This window comes from Entelurus aequoreus, linkage group LG09 (assembly GCF_033978785.1).
Source record: "Entelurus aequoreus isolate RoL-2023_Sb linkage group LG09, RoL_Eaeq_v1.1, whole genome shotgun sequence".
Classification (NCBI taxonomy): domain Eukaryota; kingdom Metazoa; phylum Chordata; class Actinopteri; order Syngnathiformes; family Syngnathidae; genus Entelurus; species Entelurus aequoreus.
This window is the reverse complement of record NC_084739.1, coordinates 5,158,097-5,185,859: the sequence shown is the minus strand read 5'-3', so window position 1 is coordinate 5,185,859 and position 27,763 is coordinate 5,158,097. Positions and strand designations below refer to the sequence as shown.

The window sequence follows — 27,763 nt, the reverse complement described above, 5'->3', positions numbered from 1 at the left end:
AAAACTGTTCAAACTCAAAGTGTTCATAAAGTACAAGGAAGAAGAACCCTGATGGACATCTAGAACCTTATTTAACAATGAGATAATCTTATCTCATTAAGTTAAAGTTAAGTTAAGTTAAAGTACCAATGATTGTCACTCACACACTAGGTGTGGTGAAATTTGTCCTCTGCATTTAAACCAATCCCCTTGGTCACCCCCTGGGAGGTGAGGGGAGCAGTGGGCAGCAGTGAATCACAACTTAACTACTCATTTATGATTATCTTTTTCTTTAAACTTATTTACTCATTTATTTATTCACGGTTTGTGTTGCAGATTGAGTACAAAAAAACGTCCTAGAAATTGCTTTGAAACGAAAAGGGGTAGGATTTAAATAAGATCTGCTTCTTTCTACTTATTTTCAGACAAGCGGTAATGAGAAACTGAAAATGGGATCTACTACATTGTAACTGCATGTGTGTTCGAAATAAATGAATACCATAACTTTGTCATTATCCAAATAATTAACTATTGAGATTAGGTACTTTGCGTCACCTGGTTCCTCCAAAGAGGATGATTCGATCTCCAACCATGCAGCAGCATTGTCTTCTTCGAGGACATGGGCCTTTCCCGTTGGGTTCCACTTTCTTCCAAGAAAAGGCTTCTGTACAGTATGAATACATGACAAATGTTATTACTACCTGAAATAATTTTGGAAGGTAAAATATCCATATATACATACATACATACTGTACATACATATATATATTTATTAATACATACACACACACACATATATATATGTATATATATATATATATATACATATATATATATATATATATATACACTACCGTTCAAAAGTTTGGGGTCACATTGAAATGTCCTTATTTTTGAAGGAAAAACACTGTACTTTTCAATGAAGATAACTTTAAACTAGTCTTAACTTTAAAGAAATACACTCTATACATTGTTAATGTGGTAAATGACTATTCTAGCTGCAAATGTCTGGTTTTTGGTGCAATATCTACATAGGTGTATAGAGTCCTTTTTCCAGCAACTATCACTCCAGTGTTCTAATGGTACAATGTGTTTGCTCATTGGCTCAGAAGGCTAATTGATGATTAGAAAACCCTTGTGCAATCATGTTCACACATCTGAAAACAGTTTAGCTCGTTACAGAAGCTACAAAACTGACCTTCCTTTGAGCAGATTGAGTTTCTGGAGCATCACATTTGTGGGGTCAATTAAACGCTCAAAATGGCCAGAAAAAGAGAACTTTCATCTGAAACTCGACAGTCTATTCTTGTTCTTAGAAATGAAGGCTATTCCACAAAATTGTTTGGGTGACCCCAAACTTTTGAACGGCAGTGTACATACAGTATATATGCATATATATATTTATATGCATATATATATATATATATATATATATATATATATATATATATATATATATATATATATATATATATATATATATATATATATATATATATATATATATATATATACACACACACACATACATATATACATATATATATATGTATATATATATATATATACACACACATATATATGCATATATATATACACACATATATATATAAATGCATATATATGTATATGCATATATCGATATATCGGTTTTCTGAAGTGTTCCTGAGCCCATGTGGTAATATCCTTTACACACTGATGTCGCTTTTTGATGCAGTACCACCTGAGGGATCGAAGGTCCGTAATAGCATCGCTTACGTGCAGTGATTTCTCCAGATTCTCTGAACCTTTTGATGGTATTACAGACCGTAGATGGTGAAATCCCTAAATTCCTTGCAACAGCTCGTTGAGAAATGTTGTTCTTAAACTGTTCAACAATTTCAATTGTTCAACACACATCTATATGCATATATATACACACATCTATATCTGCATACATAAACACACATATATATATATATATCCAAAACCAGTGAAGTTGGCACATTGTGTAATTCGTAAATCAAAACACAATACAATGATTTGCAAATCATTTTCAACTTATATTCAATTGAATTGACTGTAAAAACAAGATATTTAATGTTTGAACTGAGAAACTTAAATTGCAAATAATCATTAACTTACAATTTAATGGCAGCAACACATTTCAAAAAAGTTGGCACAGGGGCATTTTTACCACTGTGTTACATTGCCTTACCTTTTAATGACACTCAGTAAACGTATGGGAACTAAGGAAACCAATTTGTTCACCTGTGGGATGTTCCAAATAAGTGTTTACATCCCTCAACTTTCTCAGTCTTTTTTGCCACTTGTGCCAGCTTTTTTGAAACATGTTGCAGGCAACAAATTCCAAATGAGCTAATATTTGCAAAAAATAAAGTTTTCCAGTTTGAACGTTAAGTATTTTATCTTAGCAGTCTATTCAATTGAATATAGGTTGAAAAGGATTTGCAAATCATTGTATTCTGTTTTTATATACGATTCACACAAAGTGCCAACTTCACAGGTATATATATACATTTCACAATCTACTCCAGCTGCTTTAGAATGCTGATGAATTATGTCACTATATATTATTAGGACGCAATTTTCTGAATGTGTCTAGTTGTCCACAGATAACTAGTTGTGAACTGGCGTAGCAAGAGTCAGCTCCTTGAATTTGCAGACTGAGTCCCTACAAAATTGGGTGAGCACACACAGAGACTCAGGAAGGTTTACGCCTTATCACAGCATCAAATGGCAGTAAGATATAAAATGGGCTTCAGGCCTGTCCTTTTTTTGCTACAGAAACATTTAAAGAAACGGTCAAGTTTCCTTGGGTTAAAAGTGACACTCTATCCATCTGTAGATGCAGATAGCAATACATCAATGACACATGATATCTCCCAACAGACTTGCAGGCATATTGTACTCCACGCAGACTTACTCAATTAAACAGATATGCCTGTAAACCTGGAAAAATAATAGACTGGGTATTAAGATTGTCAAGACCTTGTTAGTTTTTTTGTTGAACATCTTTAAATGTACAATTAGACAACACAGAATCATTTCCCCCCAAATTTCAGTGCCTAGATGCAGACAGTACTTTTATAACAATAAATACTGTTTTCTTCTGAGTTAATAATTTCTTAAAAACTTGAATGACATTTTTTTAAATAGAATTGTTCATATGGAGAATGAAAACAATTGTGGAGGCAATATGTGTCAATTCAAATGTGTCCATAAATATATATAACTGTGTTGAAGGTAAGTTTTAGAACTACCTTTGTATTCAATGTGTAAAGTTAGCATTAACCTAAACTAATTTACCATAAATCATCTCACTACCAGTTTACACAAAGACTGTCTGTGCGGCAGAGAGAAATCCTGCAGGAGACTCTGCATTGAGTGATACAACTCAGGAAAAAGACTGAATAAGTCTACTGCATTAAATAGCTTAACATAAAGACAGTGGCTTTATCACAGTTAGAGATGTCTGGAATAACTCAGTTTCATTCCACAATTATTTTAGTTTCCTGCTAACACACAGAATGTCAATCATATAACCTTCATCCAATACAAACATTAATATTTCATGAATGTAAAATGCTCTGGGGCCGTGTCACCATGTTGGTGCTCTCCATTTATATCATTTTGTACAGTGTCTTCGAACGCAACACTGCTAACAGCATCATTGCATTTCTATGGCGACAGGCAATTCAATTGGGATTGGAACTAAATACTAAAAAAAATTCCGGAAATCCCACGGGTCAAGGGAATCCCGAGGGAATCCTGCAAAAAAGGAGTCAACTTTACTATTTATTACGTGATCGGGACAGAACAAGAGAATACATTTAATGGAAGCAGAAGGGAGAAGGAAGCAACCAATAGGAAATAGAAGCTAGGACAGGCGCTCCCATTTTGTAATTTTCTTTCAGTAAGCCCACACTGTAATGTAAGCCAAAACAAGTACAATTCTCAGAGGCCTAAATACTTTCCGCCAGAATAATTTGAAGAGCAGCAATGGAGCAAGCATATGACAATAGAGAAACTCCATCCATTTTCTACCGCTTATTCCCTTTTGGGGTCGCTGGAGCCTATCTCAGCTACAATCGTGCGGAAGGCGGGGTACACCCTGGACAAGTCGCCACCTCATCACAGGGCCAACACAGATAGACAGACAACATTCACACACTAGGGCCAATTTAGCGTTGCCAATCAACCTATCCCCAGGTGCATGTCTTTGGAGGTGGGAGGAAGCCGGAGTACCCGGAGGGAACCCACGCAGTCACGGGGAGAACATGCAAACTCAACTGATGTGGTAAAATGAATTACAAAGCAAAGTAAAAACTTACAACATACACATCAAACTCACTAAACTGTCAGGGAAGTCTCTAATATTCTTAAAGTTCATGAGTTGATTGTGACAGAGTAAACACGTAGTATGCAAAACATGCTTTAAATTAATCAAGCACACCAGTGGTGTACACTTGCAATGCAAATTCCTGAAAAATATCAACTAAACATATCTTTATTCGGCAAACGGAAATAAATACTGGATGTATATATTATATATATTATATTATAGATATTGGATGTTGTGGATCGGTGGAAGGAATACTTTGAAGACCTCCTCAATCCCACCAACACGTCTTTTTATGAGGAAGCAGTGCCTGGGGAATCTGTGGTGGGCTCTCCTATTTCTGGGGCTGAGGTTGCTAAGGTAGTTAAAAAGCTCCTCGGTGGCAAGGCCCCGGGGGTAGATGAGATCCGCCCGGAGTTCCTTAAGGCTCTGGATGCTGTGGGGCTGTCTTGGTTGACAAGACTCTGCAGCATCGCGTGGACATCGGAGGCGGTACCTCTGGATTGGCAGACTGGGGTGGTGGTTCCTCTCTTTAAAAAGGGGAACCAGAGGGTATGTTCTAACTATCGTGGGATCACACTCCTCAGCCTTCCCGGTAAGGTCTATTCAGGTGTACTGAAGAGGAGGCTACGCCGGATAGTCGAACCTCGGATTCAGGAGGAACAGTGTGGTTTTCGTTCCTGGTCGTGGAACTGTGGACCAGCTCTATACTCTCGGCAGGGTCCTTGAGGGTGCATGGGAGTTTGCGCAACCAGTCTACATGTGCTTTGTGGACTTGGAGAAGGCATTCGACCGTGTTCCTCGGGAAGTCCTGTGGGGAGTGCTCAGAGAGTATGGGGTATCGGACTGTCTGATTGTGGCGGTCTGCTCCCTGTACGATCAGTGTCAGAGCTTGGTCCGCATTGTCGGCAGTAAGTCGGACACGTTTCCAGTCAGGGCTGCCCTTTGTCACTGATTCTGTTCATAACTTTTATGGACAGAATTTCTAGGCGCAGTCAAGGCGTTGAGGGGATCTGGTTTGGTGGCTGCAGGATTAGGTCTCTGCTTTTTGCAGATGATGTGGTCCAGATGGCTTCATCTGGCCAGGATCTTCAGCTCTCACCCGGTTCGCAGCTGAGTGTGAAGCGACTGGGATGAGAATCAGCACCTCCAAGTCCGAGTCCATGGTTCTCGCCCGGAAAAGAGTGGAGTGCCATCTCCGGGTTGGGGAGGAGATCTTGCCCCAAGTGGAGAAGTTCAAGTACCTCGGAGTCTTGTTCACGAGTGAGGGAAGAGTGGATCGTGAGATCGACAGGCGGATCGGTGCGGCGTCTTCAGTAATGCGGACGCTGTATCGATCCGTTGTGGTGAAGAAGGAGCTGAGCCGGAAGGCAAAGCTCTCAATTTACCGGTCGATCTACGTTCCCATCCTCACCTATTGTCATGAGCTTTGGGTTATGACCGAAAGGACAAAATCACGGGTGGCGGGGCTCTCCCTTAGAGATAGGGTTAGAAGCTCTGCCATCTGGGGGGAGCTCAAAGTAAAGCCGCTGCTCTTCCACATCGAGAGGAGCCAGATGAGGTGGTTCGGGCATCTGGTCAGGATGCCACCCGAACGCCTCCCTAGGGAGGTGTTTAGGGCACGTCCGACCGGTAGGAGGCCACGGGGAAGACCCAGGACACGTTGGGAAGACTTTCTCTCCCGGCTGGCCTGGGAACGCCTCGGGATCCCCCGGGAAGAGCTGGACGAAGTGGCAGGGGAGAGGGAAGTCTGGGCTTCCCTGCTTAGGCTGCTGCCCCCGCGACCCGACCTCGGATAAGCGGAAGAAGATGGATGGATGGATGGATATTATAGACATTGTATTACCGCAGAGTAACTGTTTTTGTTGCCATATATATAAAAATCTGCAAAACACAAAGTAATTTAAAAAACAATAAGAAAAAGATCAAACCAAATTCAATGTATTAGCCAAAGACTAAGACGAAGTAAAAAAAAGGATTGGTACTGGAGCGAGAGTCATTCCAAATGGGAGCGGGATTCATTTTACCAGAAGGATGGGACACAATTTTTTTGTTAGGGAAGAACAGGACAGGAGAGAAAATCTACTCCAGTTACAGCTTCAATTGGAACTGAAGTGCTGCTATCTAGTGGATAAAAGGTAGAATGCAGTAACAGAGTACAAATACAGTCTGCTAAAGCTGTTGCTTGCACTAAAAGTCTTATAAAAGTCTTATAAGATTTTGCAATCCCCCAAAATTCCACAAATCTAAGCAAAACCTCTCAACATTGTACAGTCCCAACAATTTACCTGCATATCCTGGCCAATCAACAATCATTTTTGCCACTAACATTTGTCACTGAGTAGTAGGGCTAAATACTTATTCGACATTGAATCAGCATCCATCCATCCATAATCTATCGCTTGTCCCTTTCGGGAAGTTTTAATTAGTGCGGTTAAGTAACTGCAAGAAACTGAGGTTTTTTTTGTTTTGTTTTTTCTCCGCCGTCACTGGCATTTGAGTGACAGACATCTTCGCCAATCAGAATTGTTGAGCATCGCGTTTGTTCGTCTCTCGCTTCAAATTGGGAGAAAGACGTCTCACTCTGTGCATCATTCTCAGAACCTGAATGTGTTTATTTAACAGTATGATAACTGAATGCAGTAAGCTTTCTTTTCAGTCATTCACAATCTTTGTCTCATTGGTGGGCGAAAAGCAGGGTGCCAGCTTTGTACACACACTCAGGAAGCACGTACAGACAGACTACATATTCGTGACTTGCCGCAAAGTAACAAAAACCAGGAGGAAAAACATAAGATTACAAAGACAAATGTCCCGTTGTGGGATTATTTCAGTTTCCAATCGGATGAGCATTATTAGTAACCTGACTCTAGCCAGATCCTTGTAGTTCGCTGAGCTCCACACAAGGATCTGGGACTTCTCAATAGGAGATGTATTTCAGAAGGTGGGGCCATGTAAAAAAAATCATTGTATGTGATTGGATAAACCACTTGTCGTTATCTTCAATGACATGCTACTTCAACCACTCACATGGAAATCAACCTGTGACGCTGGCAAATCCAAAACAGAACAGCCGACATATTGGATAACGACGGAACGAAAAGTTAGAGAACTTTTACTGAAACAACACAGCAATGTCAGAAGACGATCGATGTCGCAAAACAGTTGCAATAGCAGAATCAATGTCAGCACACGACTCCTGGCTGCGTGCCGCCATTGTTGTTTGAATCAAACAGTCGCTTCGGCACTACGTCACATCTATGAAATCCCACCGACGATCCTGATTGGTTCATTATGTTTTGCTGTCTTGAAGGAGTTTGCAATGCCCTCGAGCCCAGATCCTTGTGTGAAGCTCAGCGAACTACAAGGATCTGGCTAGAGTCAGGTTACATTATTAGCCCATCAACACAAACCAACTAGCGAGAATTCAGTGAACACATGATGGCAATTAACAAAAAAAAAAAAAAAAAAAGAACATCCGACCTCGTTTTTCCGACAGGGAATACATTTCCCTTTAAGATGTTCAAAATATATTTAAGTTTAATATTTGCTTAGAGAAATAAGTAATTTTTTGTTTTTGTTTATTTACAAGAGTTATGTACAAATTTATTTACCTTCCAATTACAGTACAATGGTAAAAAAATTATCCAGTAATGAGAAATAAAAGTTAATATGCTTTTAAATGATTACTTGCATTATTATTATTATTATTACTATAATAGATAATAATAATGCAAGTAACCATCCATCCATCCATTTTCTACCGCTTGTCCCTTTTTTGGGGTGGCGGGAGTGCTGCAGCCTATCTCAGCAAGTAACCATTTAAAGTATATTATGGTTGCACTAAGTACATTTTCAACCTTCATAAATTATTTTTGTAACTTTTGGGACGATAAATGACACCTCTGTCATGGCGTGAGGGGGTCTGTATCACTTTCAAGTCTGCAGTGAGCAGAAATCAGTGATGAAGAAAAAAACCGTTGTGATGCATTTTTTAAATGAATGCGCCGCGTATGCTTAAAATGATCTTAACACCTAAATATTAAGTTATTATAAATGTGCCTGTTACAATAAACACCTAAAATCACTCAAGGTCGTATTCATCTCAAAAAAGCCTGTGAAATCCTGGGGGACTGTGTTGGTTGTCCTATTCATATCACACGCCCACCATCCGTTTATGCAGCACAATGTAATAAAATACCCACATTGTCTAGTTTACAACAACCGAAATAAAAAGTAGGTCAATAAATGCCAGTATCGACACCATTTGTAATTATCCTTGCAGATGAGCCACTACTATAAATTTCGTAATTAAAAAACAAAGCATGCAGCACCAAATGAGTAACACTATATGAAAAATACAAACCTGGATTGAATTTCCAGAGATCGTTGAAGTGCTGGTCCAAATGAGCATTGTATCCTCCAAATATGTACAGCTCTCCCTTGTAGGAAACTAAACATACAATACGACAGAGGAAAGTAGGTCGCTGTTTGAACATGATGATGATGATGATGACATTTTGCAGCATTGCGTCTTAAAATATGAAAGTAATTTAAAATTTTCTGGGCTTTATGTCCTTACAGGCTGAATGACTCCTCCGTCCCTCAGGCAATGGTTGTGTTGAGGGAGTGCTCAGCCAGCAGTTGGTCTGTGTGTCAAACACTTCTATCATATTGCAGTAGATTTCATTATTGGAGTGGAACGGACCAAAACGGTCTCCTCGCCCTCCAAATACGAACATCTTTGTGCCTATAATGGTTGCTGAGTGGAAGTCACGCCAGCTTGCTGGAATACCCTGGAAGGGCAAAACACAAAACACAAAAACGATTATAAAAAATCCATCCATTCTCTACCGCTTGTCCCGTTCGGGGTCGCGGGGGGTGCTGGAGCCTATCCCAGCTGCTCCAGGCGGAAGGCGGGGTACACCCTGGACAAGTTGCCACCTCATCACAGGGCCAACACAGATAGACAACATTCACACACTAGGACCAATTTTAGTGTTGCCAATCAACCTATCCCCAGGTGCATGTTGAATTTCAAAATATTTATTAGTTTTATTTCATAACCTTTAACACACATTAGTAGTGGTATTTGAACACCTTCCTCCACCATTGACCCCAGGAAAAATGCTGCTATCTGGTGGATTTAGTTAATAACACACACACGGAAAAATGCTGCCATCTAGTGGATTCAGTTAATAACACGCCAAAGCTATACTGTACAATGCCAAATATTTGTAGCAGTTTGCATATTGAAAATAATACTCACTCAAAGCTTGGTGAAATTTGAAATGAAATCCACAAAAAAATTTGAATCTAAACTAATACATTTCAAAGTAAGACATAATATCAGTAATTGTGTGAATGCCACTTACTTATGTTGTTTGTGCTAAAATGTGCTTCCATTAAAAAAAATTATAATTTCTACCACATTTAAAATCTTGATAAATGAGTACCACTCCTTTTACTACAAAATGAAATAAAAAATCCACCCACGCAGTAAGTGAGACTTATCAAAATGCAGATTAATGAGCAAAAAAAGATAATTCTAAACACATTAGTTTATCCTTTTCAACATCTTCAATAGGAAGATGTCTGGGAGAAAGTCTAGTAGTTGGCAGACTAAAAGCCTGCTCACTCAAAACCTGTGACACTGTAATACTGCAGGTGTAGGAAATGCACATTTCTTTACAGAGTAATCTTCTATTATGAGGTGTGCCGGCGTGGCTTGGTTAGTAGACCGGCTGTGCCAGCAACTTGAGGGTTCCAGGTTCGATCGCCGCTTCCACCATCCTAGTCACTGACATTGTGTCTTTATACAAGATACTTTACCTACCTGCTCCCAGTGCAACCCACACTGGTTTAAATGTAACTTAGATCAGTGTTTTTCAACCACTGTGCCGTGAGATACAGTCTGCTGTGCCGTGGGAGATTATCTAATTTCACCTATTTGGGTTAAAAATATTTTTTGCAAACCAGTAATTATAGTCTGCAAATGATGTGTTGTTGTTGAGCGTCGGTGCTGTCTAGAGCTCGGCAGAGTAACCGTGTAATACTCTTCCATATCAGTAGGTGGCGGCCAGTAGCTAATTGCTTTGTAGATGTCGGAAACAGTGGGAGGCAGCGTGCAGGTAAAAAGGTGTCAAATGCTTAAACCAAAAATAAACAAAAGGTGAGTGCCCTTAAGAAAAGGCATTGAAGCTTAGGGAAGGCTATGCAGAACCAAACTAAAACTGAACTGTCTACAAAGTAAACAAAAACAGAATGCTGGACGACAGCAAAGACTTACTGTGGAGCAAAGGCAATGTACATCCGAACATGACATGACAATATTCTTGATTGCTAAAACAAAGTAGATGTGGGAAATATCGCTTTAAGGAAGACATGAAACTGCTACAGGAAAATACCCCCCAAAAAAGAGAAAAAGCCACCAAAATAGGAGCGCAAGACAAGAACTAAAACACTACACACAGGAAAAAAGTAAAAAAACTCTAAATAAGTCATGGCGTGATGTGACAGGTCGTTACAGTACACCTACTTTGAGACTAGAGCTATATTGATGCACGGTTGGTTATGCTTTAAATTCATATCCAACAATTGCAACAACGACTTTTTACTGTCAACCGAGTTTTGTTTTTTAATGATTTCTGCTGGTCGTGTGCCTCCGGATTTTTTCAACGCTAAAAATGTGCCTTGGCTCAAAAAAGGTTAAAAAACACTGACTTAGATAATGGGTTTCGCTATGTAAAGCGCTTTGAGTCACTAGAGAAAAGCGCTAGATAAATATAATTCACTTCACTATGATTAAGGAGTACTTGTGCAATACCTGTGCTTTTTACATTTTTATCGTTTGACTTGGCATGTGGACAGATTATTTAGCAAAAAGTGAAATGCTTACCGGTACTTATAAAGACAACTTCATAAAAAGAATGAATGATGTAAACAATTTTTTCAATGTCAAATGTAAAATAATAATAATAATAATATTTTGTTTATAAACAACTCACTCTGGCATTAATAAAAGACCATATCATGGTGGTGGTGTCCAGTTTGTGGATGTCATTGGAGAAGCAGTCAGCCTAGAGAGCGGCAAAGGAAATACATTAAATTCCTTATTACCGTTTCCCTGTGTTCATATTTAAAGGGAAATGAGGGGCAAAGACTTACCAGCTGCTCATATCCTCCAAATATATACATCGCTTTCAACATCACACAGGCAGAGTGGCCATCTCTTGCCCCTGGAACTGTCCCGGAAACTTTGGGTGTGAACCATTTGTGGCTATCTATGAAGTAAGAAACATTATTTCTGGCCCACTTCAAACTGGTAACAAGTGAACAGGTTACACACCTCATTATGAACAGCTAAAACGTGCAAAGCCTGCCAAAATGTCTACACATACTCTAGAATGGAAGATAATTTGTTATTGGAGACAAACAAAATAGTAATTGACCATCATCTACATTTAACCTCAGAATGACCTATGACAAAAAAAAACAAGGGTGGCTGGAGCCAATCCTAGCTGCACTTGGGCGGAAGGCAGGGTAAACCCTGGACAAGTCACCATCTCATGGCAGGGCCAACACAGACAACATTCACACTCACATTCAAACAATAGGGCCAATTCAGTGTTGCCAATCAGTTTATCTCCAGGTGCATGTCTTTGGAGGTGGGAGGAAGCCGGAGTGCCCAGAGAGAACCCCAGCAGTCCAAAGGAGAACATGCAAACTTCACACAGAAAGACCCCGAGCTCAGGAGTCGAACCCAGTACCTTCCCACAGTGAGGCACGAGCGCTAACCAGTGCTCCACTGTGCTGCCCCGTGCCACTTTATATTGCATATTTTATGTTTTTCCCATAAAATTTTTTTTTTTTTTTATTTAAAAAAATAATAAAAATAAAAAGACACAAAAAATAACAAAAACGTAATATCTATGAATAGGTATGAAGCTGCTGAAAGATTTGAAGTGTTTAAAGTAAAATAACAACAACATTTATGACTTACGGTAATTATAACACTTTTATGAGTTAGTCAACTTTTCGGCAAGGAGGGATTGTGAGTTTTTTTAAAAAAACATTCATTTTTCCAAAAATAATAATGCGTCATAATCAGTGTTGTTATGAATTACTGACCTATTAAAGCAGGGGTGTCCAATTTTTTTTGACTCAGGGGCTGAATTGGGTGACACATTTTTTTGCCACACAGCAGAGCATTGATTAACATTTTTTGTATCAAAATAACACTTCAGTTTGCATTGATTAAAGGAAGCTATAACAGACTGAAAAACAACGAGTTTGAAGCTGTTGAATAATTTAAAGCATGGAACATTTAAAAATATATATATACACTACACAGTACAGGTCAAAAGTTGGGACACACCTTCTTATTTCAATGTGTTTTATTTATTCTCAAGACTATTTACCTTGTAGATTGTCACTGAAGGCATCAAAACTATAACACCTGTGAAGTGAAAACCATTTCAGGTGACTACCTCTTGAAGCTCATTGAGAGAATGCCAAAAGTGTGCAAAGCAGTAATCACAGCAAAGGGTGGCTACTTTGAAGAAACTAGAATATAAAACATGTTTTCAGTTATAACACCTTATTTTGTTAAGTACATAACTCCACATGTGTTCATTCATAGTTTTGATGCCTTCAGTGACAATCTACAATGTAAATAGTCATGAAAATAAAGAAAACGCAACAAATGACATTGATAGTGTGTATGATATGTGTCTGGTTCGGAGGTGTATCGAACGAGTTTCCACATGGACATATTAAGTAGCGTAACGCCAATGTGTAAACCAGTGGTTCTCAAATGGGGGTATGCGTACCCCTAGGGGTACTTGAAGGTTTGCCAAGGGGTACGTGAGATTTTTTTTAAAATGTCTGTCAAAAAGAACTGTAAAAAGAAATGCAACAATGCAATATTCAGTGTTGACAGCTAGATTTTTTGTGGACATGTTCCATAAATATTGATGTTAAATATTTCTTTTTTTGTGAAGAAATGTTTAGAATTAAGTTCATGAATCCAGATGGATCTCTCGCACTTTAAGTTGATGATTACTTCTATGTGTAGAAATCTTTATTTATAATTGAATCACTTGTTTATTTTTCAACAAGTTTTTAGTTATTTTTATATCTTTTTTTCCAAATAGTTCAAGAAAGACCACAACAAATGAGCAATATTTTGCACTGTTATGCAATTTAATAAATCAGAAACTGATGACATACTGCTGTATTTTACATCTTGATCTCTTTTTTTCAACCAAAAATGCTTTGCTCTGATTAGGGGGTACTTGAATTAAAACAATTTTCACAGCGGGTACATAACTGAAAAAAGGTTGAGAACCACTGGTGTAAACAATGCACACCGAGGCACAACACACGGCATGCTAGCACCTAACGGGCTACGATAGACTGACCATACGTCCTCTTTTCACCGGACATGACCTCTTTTGCGGAGCTGTCCGGGCGGAGTTTCTTAAATGCCTCAAATGTCCGGCATTTTGAGTTAGGGTTGCGTGTATTTTCAATGTACGTTCGGGGTTAAGAAGGGGTTAAAAACAAAACAAATTGTGCGCGCAGCAGTATTCGTGAGGGAGGGGCAGAGACAGAGAGAGCGAGAGAGTTATGATAAACGCGCATGTGTCGCCAGGCTCTGCTTTTTATCCATAGATTTATCAGATTAAATTTTTTATTATCTATAGCAGGGGTGTCAAAAGTGTGCCCCGGAGGCATTTGCGGCCCACAGCTAATGTTTTAAAGGCCCACGGCACATTCTAAAAATACTATTAAAATAAACAAAAACATAACAAAAGTGAAATAAAAAAGCTTAAATGTTAAATGTAATTTAGAAAAAGTTGCAATGTTGACTAATAAAACAAAGCTGTTTTTTTTCTTTCAAACTGTCATTGCTCAAAACATAATATTGAATCAAAATCAATGTTATTATGAATTATTGACCTATCCAAGGTTCCGATTACTTCACATCAAATATTCCACTAAGAAAAATATTTTTGGTGGAAGATTTTGCAAATTTGGTAAATAAATAACCCAAAAATGTATATTTTGTTGTTTTCTTACTGTACCGAAAATGAACCGAACCGTGACCTCTAAACCGAGGTAAGTACCGAACCGAAATTGTACAAACACCCCTAGTAGGATCTGATAATCAGCTTGGAATAATCCCAAATAAGTAATAAACTACAAAAAGGCGCGTGAAGTTTGTAGCACAACAATATTTAGTCCTCCCAAGTCCCGTAAAGTCACGCACGCTAATAAGAGTTAGTGTCAGTTTAAATTGAACGAGCCTTACTCACGACCGCCGCTACCGTCCTCTTAGTAATCCATGAAAAGAAACAAAATGATGATCTGTGTGGTCTTTACATGATGATGACATAACAACTGCATTGGCCCTTGCACTGCAAACATAGTTGACTTGTTTAATGCCTAAAAAGCAGGTGTTGTTAAAAGGTAAAATATTTTTCTGCTGTGAGGTGTTATATGATGATGGTGGTTTAAAACCTCTTGTGATATAAGAAAATGGTAATAAAAAAAAAATAATTACATTTTTTCCCATTTTTATTTACACCAATTACATATAGTACTGATACGAGTAAAGATGAATACCGGTAATGATAAGGAATATTGATATTCGTACCGATAAAATCCCCTTTAATTTTATTTTATCTCTTTTTTTTTTTTTCCAACATACTCCCTGTTGCAAAAAAACTACCATACATATTTTGGACGGTTTGTATCTTTGTAAGCGGGTAAACTTTCTAATTCAGCAGGGGAGGAAATACTTATCATCCCCAAAGTATTTTACCATCATCACAAATAAATCCTACCACTCTTGTCAATGGAGAGATGGAATGTGTAGCCCTATTCCTATTGTATGACTGTAGAGACTCAGTGTGCTCAGGTCTACTTACTGACATCAAAAGCATACAGCACATTGCAGGCCCCCTCTGTGTCGTTACGTCCCCCCCACAGGTATATGGTGTCATCCAGGAGCACTGCTGTGTGACCATAGCGCATGTAGGGCACTTCACGAGCACGCTCATGTCCCACAGGCCTCACTGGGGGCAATTTCATCCAGCGTAGAGACACTAGGGCACATTACAGTTGAATAATTATTCATACGTTAACTTGCTGTTTATTTTACACATTCAAGGACTGTATGCATTTCTTACATGATAAAAAATGTAAAGTTAAAACTAAATGTACACTTTGATCATTACTTCTCTTTCTCTGAACGATTAAAAGAACTTGTTACTATATCTATAACTTCAATTTGCCTACGGCTGGGGTGTAAACAACAGACACAGCTGTAAAACAGACATCAAAAACAAGAAGCCCAGCACAACGGACCTGATAAAATATTGAAACAATAGCAAAGTGTTCTTGTTTTTCCAAGAGCATCTGTATGAAGATTTGCATCCTTGGCACAGCTCTAAGTCAGGCTCAAGTTACTCCAGGTTGTCGACCATGCATTTAAGAAAAAAACAAACATGTTGATAGTAATTTATGGATATCCGTTTCAACGTACCTGTGTTGAAAACATGCACGTCAATCTGACGCAGTGTCTCATAGTCTTCCCCAGAGCAGTAGCCCCCGAAGGTGTACACCTTGTGACCCACGGCCACAGCAGCATGGTTGACTCTCCGTGGCCCTCCTTCCAGGTGCACCGACCAGCGCAACATTCCACTCAGCAGCACCTCCGTGACTGTCAGTCCTTAGACCATCACTCCGTCACTAGTTTGGACTCCATAGAGCTAAGGGCCACCATCCAAACCTGTCACCACAAAAATATGAGTCAAAAAATACACTCAGAACAGCAGCTGATCAGTGTGGAGAACTCCTCGTCCTCCTGGACTAAGAGGTGCTTAGCTCTGTTGACAAGCTCACAATCCCCTGTATTATCTTAGTAGTGTATTTTAAGATGTAATTAAACCTACCCCTAACCACTCCTCTTTCTGTCTGTTCACTGATATCCCCTTGAACTTCCTTGTCCAGAAAATACTTATCATTTTGCCTACATTTAAAGGGCACCTATTATGCAAGACATAAATAATGATAAATGATAAATGGGTTATACTTGTATAGCGCTTTTCTACCTTCAAGGTACTCAAAGCGCTTTGACAGTATTTCCACATTTACCCATTCACACACACATTCACACACTGATGGCGGGAGCTGCCATGCAAGGCGCTAACCAGCAAGACCAACTTTTCCCACCTATTGGTACCTGTTTTTGTGTATTTGGGATTTGCATAAGTCCTGAAAATTGTATATCAAACCGTAGAGGAATGGCGGAGATATATAGAATACAACCTTGCCTTCCTTCATACTTTCCTCCTAACAAGCTGTTTGGAATTTTCCCCATTTGTGAAGTCAGTGGATATCTCCATATATGGTAGAATTTTCCCTGAGTCCGCCATTGTAGACTGATGATGTAGTCAGTAAGTTCCTTCTTTTTCTCTATCCTCTTGTTGTGGGGCAGACCGGCTCGTATATGTACATGAATCCTCCTCTGTTGCCATTTCTAATATAAATTGGTGTATAGTTATAACTTGCAGTATATCTGTCCAGAAGATGCTTTTGAAGTGGAGCCACGTAAATAAGACTGTCCCCAAAAGGGCGCATCTTGAAGAGAAGGTCAGAAAGCGGCTTGAAAACATTTTGGGTTTTATCCCCAAGATGGCGTCGCTGTAGTTGCCCTGCACTCCTGCAAACAGGGTGTTCCCTCTTGTTTTTGTGTGTTTTTTGCTGTTTGGTCCAGGCCCTTTCGGGACTGTGCAACGAGGGATGGCACTTTTGTGACTTCTGCAGTGCTTTTTGGTGCTTTTCTAGGAACTTTTGAGTCTGCCTTGGGGAGCCTTTTTGGACATGGCCATGTTTGCCCCGGAGACCAACTGCCACAGAGAGACTGGGGGAGATGCGGATCAAGAGACTGGGCTGCGGAGCTAGCGTTGAGCGTCGAAATAGACAAGCTTTACGGAGCTGAATGAGCGTGTCTTGGACACTTTCCCTTGACGGGGTCTCGCTCATCCGTGTGGGTCAAACATTGGCCGGGGGCTCGTGGGCAGCCAAGGGCGGAGTCGGCTCTCTTAGTTGCTTTGTTGGGTCTGATACTGTCTCTAGCCTTGCGGCCCCCAACCCCAGCAGAGGCCACCGCGTTGTACACTATAAGGGTGTAGATTCATTTTTTTGTTGTGTTTCACTTTATACTGTATAAAGAAATGGCGCAGCTGGTTGCATTAGCCTTATGCTCTCTTACTGCCTTTATGACCTTGTTCTTTGATGTTTCCCTCTTGATTTCACGTGTAATTTACCTTTGTTTTTCTTATCTGCACAATCCATCCATTCATTTTCTACCGCTTGTCTCTTATGGGGTTGCAGGGGGTGCGGGAGCCTATCTCAGCTGCATTCGGGCGGAAGGTGGGCTACACCCTGGACAAGTCGCCACCTCATCGCAGGGCCAACACAGATAGACAGACAACATTCACACTCACATTCACACACTGCGGCCAATTAAATGTTGCCAATCAACCTATTACCAGGTGCATGTTTTGGGAGGTGGGAGGAAGCCGGAGTACCAGCAGGGAACCCACGCAGTCGCAGGGAGAACATACAAACTCCACACAGAAAGATCCCGAGCCCGGGATTGACTCAGGACCTTCGTATTGTGAGGCACATGCACTAACCCCTGTTCCACCGTGCTGCCATATCTGCACTACAACCACATAATTTCCCCCGTTGTGGGATGTATAAAGTCTATCCTAAAACATAATCTGTGCAAAATGTTGACAAAAGAACCACCCTTACATGCTATGTAGACCACAATAATTGTTTTAAATGTAGAAAAAAAATCATAATACGACCCCTTTAGGTGGTGTATTGACTTATCCATCCATCCATTTTCTACTGCTTGTCTTCATTGCACAGTAACTAACCTGACTCTCGCCAGATCCTTGTAGTTCGCTGAGCTCCACACAAGGATCTGGGCTCGAAGGCAATGCAACTCCTTCAAGATAGCAAAAAAAAATGAACCAATCAGGATCGCCAGGCGGGATTTCATAGCTGTGACGTGGCGCCGAAGCGACTGTTTGATTCAAACAACAATGCAGTGAGGAGTCGTGTGCTGACATTTATTCTGCTATTGCAACTGTTTTGTCGAATCTATCGAATATTAATTATTTAAAAGATTAACAGAGAACGGTTTTGAAGGCATGTATTAACTTTTCGCTCTGTCGTTATCCAATATGTCCGCTGTTCTGTTTTGGATTTCCCAGCGTCGCTCTCATCAGCGTCACGGGTTGATTTCCATGTGAGTGGTTGAAGTAGCACGTCATTCAAGATAACGGACAAGTGGTTTCTCCAATCACATACAATGTTATTTTTTTTAACAAGGCCCCGCTTTCTGAAATACATCTCCTATTAAGAAGTCCCAGATCCTTGAGTGGAGCTCAGCGAACTACAAGGATCTGGCGAGAGTCAGGTTGGCGTGGACATTAAGTAATTGGATAGTCATGCAAAAAAAAAAGAATGTGTAGGTCATAATGCTAATTAAACAGGTTAACACTGATATTACAATATGAGGCCCATTTGAGCAAACCATTTTTGCCCTTTTTGTTATCTTATTTCATTGACCCACTTCTCTTATTGACCTCCAACCTTTGTTTGCTCTTAAAAATAAATCCAGAGGAGACCCTGTGAGAGATTACACATCCACATGACTATTTCAAGCACACGTATCACAACACAACTTGGCAACAATATAAAGCAATGTACTTTATTCAAGTACTTGCTTTACTTTGTGGGTATATCCCGCAGTACAAAGCAAGTCGGTGTAACGTTAGGTAAGCAGTGTGTATATTAACAGTGCGTTTTTTAAGAATGCACAGAGCAAAGTGTACAAACAGTATATGTGTTGTTTATTCTGAAATGTAAACCTGACTACGGCTGTTTCAGTGCATGTGGTGCTGAGTTACATTCACACAGCCCATTGCAGCTACATTCGCGTTAGCTTTTAAGAGGAGCAGGTTATATGTTACGCCTTTATGTTAAGGCTTTCACACCACACCCTCAACTTTATTACAACCGTTTCATGAAGTCGTATTGTTGTAGCACAAACCCACTGGAGTGTCGCCTCGTATGCTAGGTTCCAGCCAATGTGGCGAGACCTTATTTGGCGTTAGCAAGATGCCTGCACCGGACAGGAAATGACATGAGTTAAAACAACGGGGTGTATTTTTCAAACTGGGAAAGGTTGGTTAGTGGACAGCAATCAGCCATTATTATAGACTATATTAACAATGGTAGTAGGGTATAAATACCTTGGAGCAGAGACGGAGGTGGTATGTTTTCAGACGGTGGCAGCGACCTCATGACGTATGGGGCTGTCGACTACCGGGTGGATCGATACACATATCGACAATAACGATACCGAGGGTCGTGTCAGTATCGGATTGATACTAGCGCGATAAAGGTTTTTTTCTGTGTTGTTCATATTGGTTAAATTGATGGTATTTGTGTGAATTGCATAGAAATTAAGGGAATACGTCATTGGACTCAATAGGGCTTTAATGACAAAAAGATTTGTTAGGTTTGCACTAGTAACTATATTTTGCCCAAACAGTAATCAAATGGGGGCAGCACGGTGGAACAGGGGTTAGTGCATGTGCCTCACAATACTAAGGTCCTGAGTTCTTTCTGTGTGGAGTTTTAATTTATTTTTTGTTTTTTTTAAATTAAATCAACATAAAAAACACAAGATACACTTACAGCTAGTGCACCACCCCAAAAACCCTGCCTCCCCCATTTTCACTCATTCACACTCATCCACACAAAAGGGTTGTTTCCTTCTGTTATGAATATTCTGGTTCCTACAATATATATCAATACAGTCTGCAAGGGATACAGTCCGTGAAGCACGCATGATTGTGTGCGCTGCTGGTCCACTAATAGTACTAACCTTTAACAGTTAATTTTACTCATTTCCGTTAATTACTAGTTTCTATGTAACTGTTTTTATTTTATTTTAAATAATTTTTTGTTCAAGAAAATGTTTATTTTTTTTTTTTTTTAAATAAAGGACATTATCGTCACCAGACCAAGTTGTCAATGAAATTAGATTGTTTAAAGGGTTCTTAAAACCAGGTCCAGTCCAGATCTTTGTGGAGTTGCATGTTCTCCCCGTGACTGCGTGGGTTCCCTCCGGGTACTCCGGCTTCCTCCCACCTCCAAAGACATGCACCTGGGGATAGGTTGATTGGCGACCCTAAAATTGGCCCTAGTGTGTGAATGTTGTCTGTCTATCTGTGTTGGCCCTGCGATGAGGTGGCGTCTTGTCCAGGGTGTACGCCGCCTTCTGCCCGAATACAGCTGAGAAAGGCTCCAGCACCCCCCGCGATCCCGAAAGGGACAAGAGGTACAAAATGGATGGATGGAGTAATCAAATGGAATATGGGAATCATTTTGTAATTTGTTGGTATTTTTTCATTGTCCTATGTATTGTCAAATTGTTGACATGAACAAATTGCTGACATGAACAAATAGAAATATTTTAGTTTGGCCTTTGTTTTGATCTGATTAAAATCATGATCAACAAATTAAAGGCAAAATATTTAAATTATTGTCTCTGCAATTGTGCTGTATTTACTTGGTATCGCATCAATACCAAACAATTGGCATCGCCCCCTATCAAAGTGAAGGGCGCTCAGCCACATTCCTATGCAAGTAAAAACAACATCACCTACCTACTGATCTTGTTTGGACTTCACTGGCAAGGAACTGCTCTTCAAGAATGTTGAATTGACCTCAAAGTGCCGGACTAACTTGTTGGCTTCCTCAGGAGAAAAATAATTACAACCGATACGTTTTAATGGCAAGAACAGCACCCTCTGGTCTGTTTGTTAGTTAGTTAGGTTATTTGCTGGGTTATTTGCTGTTGTTTGTTCCATGCATCATGTCTATTCCATTGACATATTATCAAACAACAGATTTGTTGTACTCCATTTTTAAGAAAGGGCAACATTGTTGTGAAATGCATCGTATCAAAGTGCAAACAAATAGTGAATGAAATAATAATGAAAAAATAATTTGGTAGTTTAAGATCTTTTATTTACTTATTTCGTTGACCTATTAAGTTAACTCCTCTTCTTTTTTAGGTGCATGTGAGTGTGGATGAGTGGATGTGTGCATGTATGAAGGGTCTGAGCGAGCAAAGTATGATTTTCAAATGTGATTTTAACTGTAAAATTCAATAAAATATATTTGCAAAAAAAATGTTTTATTTGGTAGTTTAAGATCTTTTATTTACTTATTTTGTTGACCTATTAAGTTAACGAAAGACATATTTCACATATAGCTAACTAAATAACATAACTAATACTTACTTATTACTTGAACAAAACTTTGTTGGGCCTGTTTGAAATAAAGTACACCATAACCATATACAAACGTATGTACAGATAAACACATATTCATGATAATCTTCATAATAAGTACACAAAAAATAATGAATACTGTACTGTTAAAAGGGTATTATTAAGGGTGTCCCAATCCGATATTGGTATCAGTCCAACATCACCAAAAAAAAAAAAAAAAAAAAATATTGGTTGATATTGGCTGCATCTAAAATCTCCAATATAAGCAGTATTAGCGTTTACTTGTCCAAAGCTGGACAGCAAGTTAACATCTACATGTTCTCCAAAGAGCGCACAGGGTTGGTCTATTCCTGTATTTTAGTGAAGTCATTTATGTATTGATATTTATTGTTTATGTTTTTTTTAATTCATTTATTGTTGTTGTGTTTAAGATCGAAAAAGGAAGTAAACAATTGTGTTAGACATTATTTCCAGACAGGAAATAAACTCTGCTTCTTCCTACTCCTTTCATGTTAGAATGTGAAAAGTTTAAACATGTAACTGTAAACATGTTTGACACATCTCTATGTTATTTTATTTTATTACTCATTCTTGTTGTTTTTGTTTTATCTTTTAACATGATATCAATACATATTTACAATTCAATAAAATACAAAACATGGTATGCTATAGGCTACTAGAAGCTAGCAGCTACACAACAGCCAAGCACACACAAGCTAGACAAACGTAATAAGTGTTCCTAAGTGTTCAGTCAGTCCTTCTCAAATAGTGGGGCAGGCCTCCCGTGGGGCGCAGTGCAATAGCTGTAGTCCAAGCAGCGGTCGAGGGTCGAGAGAGGCAAGCGGAGATCCGGGTGGAGGTCGTGAGGCAAGACACGATCACAGGCAACAGGGAAGACACTTAGAAGACACAAGAGACATCAAACACGGGAATGAGGAAGAGCACAAAGAAGGCGAGCAAGGAACGAGGGAGGAGTGCCAGACGTGATAAGGCTTACTGTGAAAGACAGGCTACCTTCCAGGTGTGTTGATTAGCAATTGTCTGCAGCTTTGTCGCTGCGTGAGCGTGCTGCGCCCAGCGCGAGCAAGGGCGTGTCCGGGCACGCAGCCAGAGGAGGAACTGGGAGACTCAGCTGCTGGAGAAAAACGGGTTTGAGTATGCGCCGTGACATACACAAGTGGAGCAAAGGTAAATAACATCAAATATTAACTACCGTATTTACTTTATTACATGTTGTAAAAGTAGACATGTGACACTCCATTTTTTGTAGTTATTAGCCTCAACCCGAGTGAACAGAATGTTAATGCTCACAAGCGAATGCTAAAGCCGATGTGTTTGTGTTGTCGGCATGAGATAAACACCAACATTTATTTTTTTATATATTGTTATTTACAGCTGAAATTGACCAAAATAAATCACCTGACCTTCATGAATTCATAATTTCTGACTGTTGGACATTGCTGACAAAAGCCTGACTTTTTCTGAACCGTTCAGTACACTTTTTTTCAATCATATCTTATTGCATTTGTTTTGTATTTATTGTATATTATTACTTTGTATTTCATTTACTTACTTTTTAGTAAAATAACTCTGACCTAATATTCTCTCTTCAGTGTATCAGTGTAGAAATATACTAAACCACTCCTCCATACGTAATCAGTCTGATTTGTATAAACTACCCTGAACTGTGAAATGTGGTGGGAACACAAACCACACACTTCTACAGTAAGCTCGAGTTCCAGGAGCTACAGGATCCAGGCATAAGCGCAGATCTCGCGGGTACTTAGGGGCCCACAGACAATGCCGAGCACCCACGTGGGAGCGACGGCAACGTTCGATCTTTAAAATAATTTTAGAAAAATCTATCTCGTTGTAGTTAATTTTGTGGCGAGTTTGGTCCGTTTTACAAAATAATAAAACCACAAATCATATGGGATATTAACTTCGCTGAATGTCCAGAGCCAGAAGACAGATGCAAAAGTTCGCAAAAAAGAACCAAAATGCAGCAATGAGGCCACGAAAGTGCTACCCCTTGTCGCGCAGTCCCGAAGGTGCCCGATCCAAAAGGCAACAAAAACACAAAAACAAGAAGGGAACATCAAGAACACAAGCGGAGAGTATTGGTGGTGCCGAAAATAATAGAGAAGCATTGCCTTAATTGAACGATATTGCAATCTAAAACACCACATTTGTAAGTATCAAATAATTATAGTTAAATTTTACTTACACATAGAAAGTTTCCAAGGCAGGTGCGTATTAGAAAGTAGCCAGTGATACGCATCAATAAATTTACTGTGTTGCCAAAGACAAATTACGACGCCACTTCAACTTAATTTAAGACAGTGTAAGTCAATTCCAGACATTCATGCATCCATCCATTTTCTATCGCTTGTCCCTTTCGGGGTCGCGGGCAGTGCTGTAGCCTATCTAAAGTGCATTTAGGCGGAAGGCGGGGTACACCCTGGACAAGTCGCCACCTCATCACAGAGCCAACACAGATAGACAGACAACATTCACACTCACATTCACACACTAGGGCCAATTTGGTGTCGCCAATCAACCTATCCCCAGGTGCATGTCTTTGGAGGTAGTAGGAAGGCCGAGTACCCAGAGGGAACCCACGCAGACATGGGGAGAACATGCAAACTCCACACAAAAAGACCCTGAGCCCGGGGATCGAATCCAAGACCTTCTTATTGTGAGGCAAGCACTAACCCCTGTGTCACCGTGCTGCCCTGTATTGATATTGGATCGGATTATCGGTATGGGCCAAGACTGTAGGCCCAATATCTATGTCAAATTGGAAGTGAAAAAGTTGTACCGGGACACCCCAAGTTAGTATATGTCGTCGCTATAACCATAAACATCTCACACTACATTCAGATCATGCCAAGCGCAAGATAAGAGTTATTGTCCAACAGGTTTCTTAAGCTATTAACATGAAAGAGCTATGTAAAAACACAAAAATTCATTTGTTCATAAGTAGTTTGCAGATAAAATGATTAGGCCTATTTTATAAATCACAAAGGTTTTTTTGTTTGAAAAGCGGTCTCCCATTAGTATCAGTAGATGGCGCCCTCCAATTAATTCTTAAGCAGCAGAACAACAGACCCACAGATAATAGAGTATCAATCAATCAATCAATGTTTATTTATATAGCCCTAAATCACAAGTGTCTCAAAGGGCTGTACAAGCCACAACGACATCCTCGGTACAGAGCCCACATACGGGCAAGGAAAACTCACCCCAGTGGGACGTCAATGTGAATGACTATGAGAATAACTTTATTATATAAATAAAATAACACCTGTTAGTGTTGAACCAATAACAGGATCCAAAGAACAATTTGGATCACATATTGCTTTTGGGTATTTCACTTTTAGTTTTTCATGTGCAACTTTCATATTTTCCTGGAGCTGTCAGCAACGGAGTCCTTCAGTCAACAAGTCAATTAAACATCAGTTTATGCCAGACAGTCTCATTGTGGTATGTTTGACTGTTGGTAACATATTGACAGTTCAAAGAGAAGCTTCCTGAGATCTATTTGTTCATTAGATATTCTCGCTTCGGTATTCATAGCATGTTTATAGCTCTCTTATCAGTTTGTGAAGGATCAGGATTTTTTCTTTCTTTCCTAATAAATGAATAAGTGAACTGAAAACATAAAACAACACTTCAGAAAAATACAGCAGCAACATTATTTTGACAATAAATGACCACTGACTTATCTTTAACAGTAAAAGCTAGGATGGCAATGTCAGCAAAATAAATTCAATTATTAGTATCATTATTCTATTTCTTCATCACTAATCAAGTTATTTATATTTTGAATTACTTTCTCTTCCATTAAATGGTCACCTAAACACAAGGAGTGAACACATTTTCAATAAAAAAATGTAAAACATATACATTATTTGTTGGTAGTTAAGTGTCAACGTGTTCATTTTTTGCATTTTCCTTTATTTAACCCGGTAAAAACTAATTGAGATTAAAATCTCTTTTGCAAGAGTGACCTGGCCAAGAAGGCAGCAAAACAGGTTCCATAATACATATAACAACAACAACAACAAAAAACAACAGCAGTCGCACACTATATGAAAAACTAAAATACAAATGACTTACAACTTTAACATAAAAAACACACAATAGGTAAAAAATAAATGTGCCAGTAAAAATAGTTCAAAAACAAATTTAAAAAAAGTATGGTGCCAATAAGAACCAGTTTCTCTATCCTTTAAAATGGCCTTCAATTGCCCCAAAGTGATGACTTCAGGTAGCCTCAGATCCTTTTGAAATAAATTCCATCACCACAGAGCAGCATATCTGAAGGCTTTTTTTAAATTTTTTTTTTTTTACAAAGAATAGAGTTGCCTCTAGTAACAAACACGCAAAGGATGTTCTGTGACCTTAAACTGTAGTGACTGTAGTCTCTACATACAGTATATAAGAACTTAAAATGGTGGGAACCAAACTAAGAAGTGATTTTAATGTATTTTTAAAAACATCCATTGAGAAAATCTGCGTACTGGTAAGCACGGACAGTTTGCTGTTGCAGACAAAGTGCAATGGTGGACAAGGTTGCCACAACCAGTAATAAAACGTAAGGCACAGTGATATAAAGTATCCAGTTTTTTCAGATTAGTGTCGGGTGCATTCATGAAAAGCAAGTCTCCATTATCCAGCAAAGGCATGAAAGTGGTCAGGATCAAACGTTTACTTACTTGTAAGGAAAAACAAGACTTGTTTCTAAAGAAAATTTTAAATTTTGACATATGTTTTTCTATGTGTGTTTTAAAGGACAAGTTGTCATCAATAACAATCCCAAAGTACTTTTATGTTGTGACCATTTCAAGTTCAAACATATAACCAGTTAATATTTTTGGAATGTACAATGGCAGTCGTTTGCCATTTGAAAATAACATAACCTTAGATTTCTCTGCATTTTGCACTAGTCTCAGCTGAGTCAACTGGGATTGAACAACATCAAAAGCAGACTGCAAGAGCTCAAGAGTTCGCGCTACAGCAGGGGATGAAAAGTATATGACCACGTCATCTGTATTAAAATGGAACACAGCATCTGACACATTATCAGAGAGATTATTTACATACAGTAGATGGAAAACAACAACAGACCTAATTTGGAACCCTGAGATACACCCTTAAATAGACAAAGACAAAGAGCACCCAGCAAACTGGACGCATTGGGTTCTATTCATTAGAAAATCACTTACAGCATGCTGAGATAGGCCAATTCTGACCAGTCCATGTGCCAAAATATTATGGTCGACCATATCAAATGCTTTCGACAGGTCAATAAATAGAGCTACACAATATTTTTGCAATCCAATGCCTCAATTATGTCATTCACAACTATGATAGCAGTGGTTATGGTGCTATGTCTCTTTCTAAAACCTGATTAATTTTGAGAAAGCAGACCAAAGGTTTGTTAGAAAAATTTAAGTTGTTCACTAACAAACTTTTCAAGAACTTTGCTAGGACCCATTACTTGGAGATGGGTCTGTAGTTATTAGCAGCTGTGGAATCTCCTCCTTTCAACAAAGGTAAACCATAAACTGAATTCCATATGTTAGGAATCTCGTAACTGGACAAGGAAAGATTAAATATATGCGTAAGAGGTTCCGCAAGAAAATAAGCAGCTGTCCTCAAAAAGGAAGGCTCAAGTTTGTCAGGACCTGCAGATTTACCAAGATCGACTTTTTTAAAGCACTCTTGACCTCAAACACATCAAGAGAAGTAAAACTAAAATTATTAGCTATGGAAGAATGAAGGCATGGCGACATGCAAACCTTCTGGACATTTTGGATGTGGAGATAAGGAGTCAAATAAAGAACCTGAAGAATTAAAATGTTCTTTAAAACTTTTAAAGTATGGCTGATTTATCGGTAAGGCTACATTGAGTCTTTCAAAACACAAGTTGTCAGATCACTTGTAATTCCACTCCCGTAAGATGTTTTTAGGACAAAATTTATTGGGATCTGGAGGTTTTAGCTAGGTAAAACTCAGACGTTGACTTCTTGACAAGAGAAGT

General features: G+C 39.1%; 1 protein-coding gene across 3 annotated transcripts in view; it reads right to left on the bottom strand.

Annotated features, from left to right (window-relative positions):
* The window catches only part of LOC133657080 (kelch domain-containing protein 3-like), a 59,140-nt gene extending 39,388 nt beyond the window's left edge, over positions 1 to 19,752 (bottom strand). For 2 of the 3 annotated variants that reach the window (XM_062058000.1, XM_062058001.1), the window contains exons 1-8: positions 19,663 to 19,752; positions 15,873 to 16,118; positions 15,256 to 15,432; positions 11,489 to 11,604; positions 11,329 to 11,400; positions 8,904 to 9,117; positions 8,688 to 8,774; positions 535 to 643 (exon numbers count right to left, since the gene is read on the bottom strand). In XM_062058000.1, the coding sequence (XP_061913984.1) occupies positions 535 to 643; positions 8,688 to 8,774; positions 8,904 to 9,117; positions 11,329 to 11,400; positions 11,489 to 11,604; positions 15,256 to 15,432; positions 15,873 to 16,026 (929 nt within the window). In that variant the 5' untranslated portion in view covers positions 16,027 to 16,118; positions 19,663 to 19,752. Of the gene's footprint in view, positions 1 to 524; positions 644 to 8,687; positions 8,775 to 8,903; positions 9,118 to 11,328; positions 11,401 to 11,488; positions 11,605 to 15,255; positions 15,433 to 15,872; positions 16,119 to 19,662 lie in introns of all 3 variants that reach the window. The other variant, XM_062058002.1, reaches the window with a different exon arrangement.
* Between the last annotated feature and the right edge of the window lie 8,011 nt (positions 19,753 to 27,763).